Raw genomic sequence first — 8,750 nt, forward strand, 5'->3', positions numbered from 1 at the left:
TTCAAATGTTTTCTTGATTCATTTTTGATTAAACATGTGAGTTGGGTTCGTGTTTAATGTTATGTCTACAGTGGACCTAAATTCTCGAGACAGGAAGCATATATCTTCTATATATTTAAAGGACTTAAAAAGCCAAACTCTGTGAGGATAGGGGTATAACAGTCGTGCCCTAATCCAACAAGCCTACAACCTCGCTCTGCAAACCTGCAGTGATCATTTGCACATGCCTGGCAACCTGGGATTCATTAGCCCTCCTTTTCTCATCTCAGCCCCCGTAATTCAAATAAACAGCAATGAGATTTCCAGAGGTACTGCTCTTAGGGGTGGGGGGTCTACAGCTCCAAAACACCCTGTCCCAGGGCCCTCTCCCTGGGCTAACCCAGAGCAAGCGCTGCCTGGCTCACTCAGCCAACCCACAAGTGGACGAATGAGTCTGAAGTGCTGTCACTCACAAGCACTGTGTGTCTGTACAGAGAAAGCCTGAACTGCTCACATGGCTTAGGGGGATTTTACAAGATCTTCTACCCAATTCTGATTCACTCCATCGGATCCCAAGTAAGGCAAAGTAAGATGGTGGGGGGGGGTTGTGGATGGGTAGATGGGCAAATTATAGTGGTTTAGAGACCGAACTATTGGCCTTATGCTCTTTGTGGATCCTTTTTATGGGTTCTATGCAGATGACCCAAATAAACAGAAGGTGTTTGTCTCTGCTCACTCAATGGTGATGAGGCCCGGACAGAGACGGGGGAGAGAGTGGGAGAAAAGGAGCTGGAGAGGCAGGTTGCTGGTGTATGGTTACCTGTGCACAGGTGACCTTGCCACAGGCATTGAATTAGCTGATTGTTAGGTATCAGGTAACGCCTCCTGTAATATTGAAGAAGTCTTTGTTGAAGCCCTGAACAATGTCCCATTGGCAATGGGAGCCCATGTTCTGTTGGTCTCACGGGGTGGGGCCCCCAGAAAACTCAAAATTGCACATTTCAATTGTGCCTGTAGAATAGGAAAAAATGAACACCACACTCAGTCCATTTTATGGAATACTAATCATTATTTTGAAGAACATGTCACATCTGTTTGTAATATTGCTATTTTATTTTAATTAGAGTAGCCTACAAGGCAACCTTGTTTAATTTTTTTTTTAATTTTACCTTTAATTAACCAGGCAAGTCAGTTAAGAACAAAATCTTATTTTCAATGACGGCCTGGGAACAGTGGGTTAACTGCCTGTTCAGGGGCAGAACGACAGATTTGTACCTTGTCAGCTCGGGGGTTTGAACTCGCAACCTTCCGGTTACTAGCCCAACGCTCTAACCACTAGGCTACCCTACATTGTTAGATGTATTGCATATATTATTTTTCCATAAATATTTCACTTTTAAAATTACACACTTGTTTGTATAAAATGCATCCAGCAGCTATGTTTACGATCAAGTACACTCCAATCTAACGACATAATGTTACCAAAAAAGTAGAAGAAAAAACATGTAGGCCTATCATTTTTTCCGCAATTTAAAACGTGCACTGTAAAACATGCAAGGGCGAGCAGTAAAAGAATGGAAACCCCCCAGAACCGAGGCCTTATTAAAAACGGTGACCTCTGATCTCTTGGATAGTTTCAAAGATGACATTTAATGCGGTGCAGCAGACTGCAAGCCATATGTAACATGACCTGGGGAGCGCGGTACTGCGCTGATCCACGTCCCACTCACTAATGAGAGGCCAGGGGTCGCTGGGTGCCGCACAGCTCCAACAGACCCACCACCAATACTTTCCCCACTGAGATTCACTTGTTGATTCCGAAAGAGAGAAGTAAATAAATGAAAGTAAAGTTAGTAAATATATGTAAAATTATGCATCATTGGTGAAAACGGGCATTCTACGGCGTTTACGATGTGAGATGTGTCTGTGCGTAAAATCCATTGGGAATGACAGAGGTTAGGCTAGTTGTTTTCACCATCAAAACTACAACGCAGTCTTTAACTTCGACTTCAGATAATAGAGTTATCAGGCGTGAGAAAATATCTGCACATGTTCAGTCCATCATCCACAATCAAAGAGAAGGGGAAAGGTGCGACCTGGGGCGATTTAATGGTCGGTTCTGCACTATAAGGGCAACGAATAACATATGCGTGAAAACGGTCCAAACGTGCACTAGTAAACGTCCCCTGATTACACGTGCCCGTGTGTTTCCATCCATCTCTATATCTCTCTCTTTCTCCCCCTCACTCACTCACTCACTCACTCTCTCACACACACACACGTTGTTCGCCACTGAACAGTAATATGTTGAGAGAGAGGCAACAGCTGGGAAGCCGCATCATCTCCACACCACACGGGTCAGATGGTATTTCCCAGAGAAACACACCACTTTGTAACAGGAGCGACGCAGATAAGACTCATATGACTATTGAGGAGTTAGACTTCGTCTCAAAGCCATTAAAGCATGACAGCTTCTTTCGCCATGCCGAATGTCACCTGCTCAATATATGTTTTATTAGTTGTGTTTCCAACACTCACAGACATTTTAAATTCATTTAAAATATAATTTAACACATTGACACTGAAGATAAGCTACTCTCCAAGTAGCCTAATTCAACGGAGGCTTCGTTTTAGGCATTGTGAATATATCACATCTCGATCTGTGCATAAGGCAATTGGATTGTCGTTTATAAGCTGGCGCCCCCTCCCTGCCAATAACCTTACACGTTGTCTGAAACCAATGGTTTCAAATGGTTTAGAAAATAAGGACAACGAGACAAAATATTGTGGTTATTTTAATACATAGAACTCGTACAGGCCTACGGTTTAAGTCTCTTAATCGAATTATATTTTAACAAGCGTGTTTACTGACCTGCTGTATAATAACCTTTCGTAGCCTGTGCGCTGGCCCTGCGAGGAAAGTGAGCCGTAATGATTTTGATTGGGGGTGACCGCAGTGCTCTTATAAAATGCCTAATTTTCTAACATGATAGGATCCTATGTTACGATGATAATTGCGGCTGCAATTTGATTTACTCATTCATGTCAACGGTTGTGTTTTGAGAAAGCAGTAACTAATTCGGAGTATTGCACTAAAAGTGATGAATAGGCTTGTATTTTTACTATATAGGCCCTATGTAGTGCTGAGCCTATAGGCCATTACAAACTAACAGAATATAAATCAAATCCAAGTCGTGGTAATTAATGAATCACATATTTTCGTCACAGGTGAGTGAGTTAAATGATCAATTATATATTTAAAAAATAACAATAATACAAGATTGTCGTTTATACAGACACGACATTTGCCTACGCCTATATTGGGTTATAAAAATATAGACAATCTAAAACAGATTTGATGTAACCTAACAAAATACATGTTTGTTTAAGAATGCTTGTTGCATACTTTGCATAGTTTGAATATATATAGGCCAATGCAACGAATTGTATGGGGTGGCAAATATTATAGGCCCACTTTTTAATTGAAAACCGTTTTACAGCAATTATTAGGCCTGGGTTATAGGTCTATGTCTCGAACTATTTTGATTTAAGTAGTAGGCTAGATATCTTAAGGAAAGCCACTGGACTACATACATTCCATATTTTTCAGCCAATTTGAACAGTATCAGCATTGTTCCATTCAACAGCTGAAATAGCAGTTTTGATTTAGCGAAACCCATCTGCTAGCCTATTGTTTGTGTTAAGCCGGCTTTGCTGGACTTTCATGATTTTACTCTCTACCCTTTTAATGAAGAAAAAGCTTCACTCACAAAACGCCACATATAGACGGTTTGATATGAAATATGGTGACGTTTTTATGAAGTGCTTTATGTTTTTGTGGCTCGGTTTCTTTCTCCCTCTCGTTGTGTGCAGAGACGTGGCCAGTCGTCATCGTTTCTCATGGGCATTGGAGGGGTGTCCACATCTTGAAATAATCACGACCTGAGATCGAGCACGTCCCCCTGGCTTCTCCGGTTAAAGGAGGAGGCGCGGCGCAATGTGGTAGAGATATTAGAGAAACCTGCGAGTGGCTCATTTGCTGGTGCATGGGGTTAGAGAACTGAGCGGAGCGCACCCCATAGGTAGGCCTAATGTCGAGGACCGGCAGGCCAACCGCACATTATGCACCTTTTTTTAAATACAAAATGATGGGCACTTTGTTTTCGAATGTAGCCTATCCCACATTAATTCATAACTTATTGTACTGTCTGATTTGCATGGCAGAATGCACATCTCTTAACCGACGTTAGGCTACTTGGGATGCTCGTTTGATTTTGTTTTCCTTTATAAATCAGTACAACTGGGAAGGTCGAGTAATTATATCTGGCCATAAGTTCATCAGGAGGCAGTTATGTTGAGATCATAAAACGTTCTCAGCAAAGCGTTGAGTCTTAAACTTCATTCATTGCATACCCTTGTTAATTAGATTGTATGATGGAAGGTTCATTTACAAAAAGTGCACCTAAGTCAATATTATAATCTTTATGGTAATAGGCATTATTTCCAGACTGATGAAGCACGAGGTAGCCTACAGTTTGTTTTTGCAGGTGTCTGCGACCACAAAAACAATTGATAAAACCAAAGCTCGATTAAACCTTAACTGGCAGAGGTGTATGGAATACCAAATATGTTACCAGTAAATTAGACTATATTTCATTAGCAATATCACATATTGGTTAAATATGTAGCCTAAAGGACAGCATAAATAATATTGGCTGCCCTCGAAATGCTCCTTTCGGGTGTCTAGTTCTCAACGTGTTGCCCGAGAGTCACGTTGCAAAACCTGGGAAAGATAAGGAATTTGATCTATCCTTCAAAATACCGACTCAACGACCAAGAGCCTGTGACTCACATCACTAATGTACTAATGGATAGGTGTTATGTTTCACGCCACAACATTGAGGACAGCAGGGGAAAGACGATTTCCAAGAAAATAACCTTGGGAGAGCCCGGAATATAAATGTACATCATTTCCTAGAAATATAAAGTTTTCACACCATAATAAATTAACAATTAGTGCAATATAGTAGGCCAGTCTAAAATTGACTAATGCGAATTGAAACGAAACAACATTAAAAAACAGATATAACAGAATATCCTAATGATTACATATGAGCCTAATGATGTTGGCAAGGCTTTTGGAAATTGAAAGAATTAGACAAGTTGCAAAAAAACTCAAATACATAAATTATCAATGTACATTTCCATCAATGTGCTAACACATTTTTAGGTTCAGCCAGTCAGGTAGGCCTATGCATTGGTGCATAGAGAGGAGTCGAGTCACACCAGTAAAATATAATGCAATAGCCTACTTTAATACTGATGTACAAACTGAATAGCATAACGTTGGGTTTATTAGGGCTATTATTTGGACGTTAAATAAAAGGATAGGAAATGTATTCCATAATCTATACCACATTATTATTTTTGGAGAATGTCCGTTGTAAACTCAGTGAAATAACGTGTAAGAAGGCTACTATTCTACATTATAAGGTATAGGCCTATATGTTTCTTTAATCAATAGATCATCATGCAATATTTACATACATAGGCCTTTCAAATAACTATCCTAAGTTATTTTTGAAATAGGATAGCATTGGTGCTTTTTAGACCCATGCCAGTTTATTTACAATATCTTTACAATTTTGCACCCCACTGGGTATAGATGCCATGTCAACGTCTAGGTATTATGTACATTTGGTTGTTTTCAACTAACGTGAATTCAACTTGAAATCAACAAAACACTTTCACCATGTCATTGGATCTAAGTTAAAATGCCTGTAAGTTGATAAGTCCAATAAGTGCTCCACGTTGATTCAACGTCATCACAAAGATTTTTGGGGTTAAATGACATAGAAACAACGTTGGTTCAACCAGTATTTGCCCAGTGGGATGTTTCTTGACCTTTCTTTCCTATCTGAAAGCCCCAACCTTTGTGGCAGGCACTCATGACACGTATAACTAGTATAAGAAGTTCTAAAATTATATAACCTCATAAAATAAACTACTTGTAATTAATAGACTATGAAAAATAGCATGGAATTACACAATCTGCGTGCAATGAACGCGAATGCAAGATGAGGGGGGTTGACAGTGACAATAATGAATCATGCATGGTGATGCAATAAATTACTTCAGCTATATCCATCGATCTCTTACTTAACTTCAAGCCCTGTCTGAAACTCTCCAAAAACATGGCGAGGACATGATAAAAATGCCCTTTAAGCGGTCTGTAATAATTGATTAGCATTTAGGTACCCCTGCTCCCTCCGCTAACGCTGGAGAGGAGTACAGGGTGGGGGGGCTCCAATTTCAGCCCCTGACGTATTCCCTCCAGGGAGGAAACGGAGCTGCAAACTCAGTTCTGCTCGGCTGCCAGGGTATAGGGCAGTGGAAGAGCCAATCAACGAATCGCGCAGCGCTCTCTTTAAGCCTGACATATCTCCAACAGGAACAAATTGTCCCAACAATCAACATCCGAATCTCCCGTGCGCATCAAGGGTTGAGTGGATATTGCCCGGGCGGATTGTACAGGGTTCTGGAACACAATAACAGTGAAGAATATTTTGACTCTCATCATCCTTCTGGATTGGGCTGGGGACCGGACATCATGTCAATACTACCTTCGTTTGGGTTTACCCAGGAGCAAGTAGCCTGCGTCTGCGAGGTCCTGCAACAAGGAGGGAACCTGGAGAGGCTCGGTCGTTTTCTCTGGTCTCTCCCAGCGTGTGACCACCTCCACAAGAATGAAAGTGTACTGAAAGCAAAGGCGGTGGTCGCCTTCCACCGAGGGAACTTCAGAGAGCTATATAAGATCCTGGAGAGCCACCAGTTTTCCCCGCACAACCATCCCAAGCTGCAGCAGCTGTGGCTGAAAGCGCACTACGTGGAGGCGGAGAAATTGCGCGGCCGACCGCTTGGAGCGGTGGGGAAGTATAGGGTCCGCAGGAAATTCCCTCTGCCCCGCACGATCTGGGACGGCGAGGAGACCAGTTATTGCTTTAAGGAGAAGTCAAGGGGTGTTCTGAGAGAGTGGTACACGCATAACCCCTATCCCTCCCCGCGAGAGAAAAGGGAGCTGGCCGAGGCCACGGGACTGACCACTACGCAGGTCAGCAATTGGTTCAAAAACAGACGCCAGAGAGACAGAGCCGCAGAAGCCAAAGAAAGGTATGCTTAGATCAAAAAGTAAAATGTTGCCATATAGGCCTATAAATTAATAGTAGAATATAATAAACGGAACATCATCACCTGCGTAATCTCCCAGGTGGAATTTCGTTGAATAAACTCCCAACTTTCTAATTAATTTCCAGTGACATGTCCTTATGCTGATTTTTGATGGCCCAAATAATATTAGTAAGTAAATGTATGCTGAATGATTTGTCCATTGTAAGTTAGAATTTATCCACAGTAAATTACATTTCCAACATTTAGTGTGATAACCCTAAACAAAGCCTATGGCCTGCAAACATTTGAAATGGAACTAATGACAGCCTATTGACTATCATTATTTCGATAGTATTCTAAACATTTCTGGAATCTGAAAAGGTGTTAGAGCTATTTAGATAATGTTACATATACAATTGGAGCTACAGGTCTCGCGTTTAAGTCGTCAATATATGGAATCAGTATGATAAGATATATTATTCTAATGGAATAATTAAAAGTATGTAACCAAAAGTTTACATTTAATATTTTCTAAATCGCTTTCTCCTAAAGTTTAAACCAATATTGTATTGGATTGTTGTTGTCTTATTATTGAAATGTATGGCTTGTTTTTAGCCTATACGACTATAGATTCTGTAAACATGTGTCCAAAAGGCCTTCATCACTAATTTTGACATATCTTCCCTTCTCAGAGAGAACAGCGAAAACAATAACTCCGGCAACAACAAACAGAACCAGCTGTCTCCCCTCGACGGCGGCAAGTCGCTCATGTCCAGCTCGGAAGATGAGTTCTCTCCACCACAAAGCCCTGATCAGAACTCTTTGCTTTTGCTCCAGGGAAATATGAGTCACCCCGGCGTCTCCTCTTACCCTATGACCGGCCTCGGTGGCGCACAGCCGCTGCATGGAATGCACGGACACCCGCACCAACTCCAAGACTCGTTGCTGGGACCTCTAACGTCGAGCCTTGTGGATCTAGGCTCCTAAAGGCAAACTGATACTATCTTTGAAAAGACTGATAACTCTACCAGATTGAATAGGCCTACATATATGAAATTAAACTGTGGTAACTTATAACTAGACTGACTTTTGTCTGTCGTTAAATTTGGTTACAACTATAACGCAATTCCTTTATGCGCTTATCCGATTTAGGAGGTACCCTCCTGCCCGTTAATATACAATCAACCCCCTTTACGAACTCTTAAATCAACGAGACACTTAAACTGGACTGCCCTTTAATTTATGATATTTTTGTTCGGATTAAATGTATAGCAACTTCCTGCTATGGAAACTAAGAAACAACGTTTTCATTAGAATCATAATAATGGGTTTCCAATAAAACAAAAAAGACGTCACATTTGTTTCATGTGTGTTATTTGTATATCCACTCAATAAAATAAATAGTATTATATATTCATATACTATATATTAAAAGTGGCAGGGTAGCCTAGTGGTTAGAGCGTTGGACTAGTAACCGGAAGGTTGCGAGTTCAAACTCCCGAGCTGACAAAGTACAAATCTGTCGTTCTGCCCCTGAACAGGCAGTTAAACCACTGTTCCCAGGCCATCATTGAAAATAAGAATTTGTTCTTAACTGACTTGCC

General features: G+C 41.1%; 1 protein-coding gene across 1 annotated transcript; it reads left to right on the forward strand.

The window, feature by feature from the left end:
• Positions 1 to 6,363: 6,363 nt before the first annotated feature.
• LOC135526947 (homeobox protein six1b-like) lies at positions 6,364 to 8,501 on the forward strand. Its single transcript, XM_064955612.1, has 2 exons — positions 6,364 to 7,149; positions 7,839 to 8,501. Exons 1-2 carry the CDS (start codon positions 6,590 to 6,592, stop codon positions 8,131 to 8,133), a joined length of 855 nt encoding a protein of 284 aa, XP_064811684.1. The 5' UTR covers positions 6,364 to 6,589; the 3' UTR covers positions 8,134 to 8,501.
• The last annotated feature ends 249 nt before the right edge of the window (positions 8,502 to 8,750 follow it).

Source organism: Oncorhynchus masou, chromosome 32 (assembly GCF_036934945.1).
Source record: "Oncorhynchus masou masou isolate Uvic2021 chromosome 32, UVic_Omas_1.1, whole genome shotgun sequence".
NCBI lineage: Eukaryota > Metazoa > Chordata > Actinopteri > Salmoniformes > Salmonidae > Oncorhynchus > Oncorhynchus masou.

Coding starts and splice junctions, on each gene's coding strand:
- LOC135526947 (XM_064955612.1), top strand. CDS start 6,590: ATGTCAATACTACCTTCGTTTGGGTTTACCCAGGAGCAAGTAGCCTGC. Junction 7,150..7,838: donor GCCGCAGAAGCCAAAGAAAG/GTATGCTTAGAT, acceptor TTCCCTTCTCAG/AGAGAACAGCGAAAACAATA.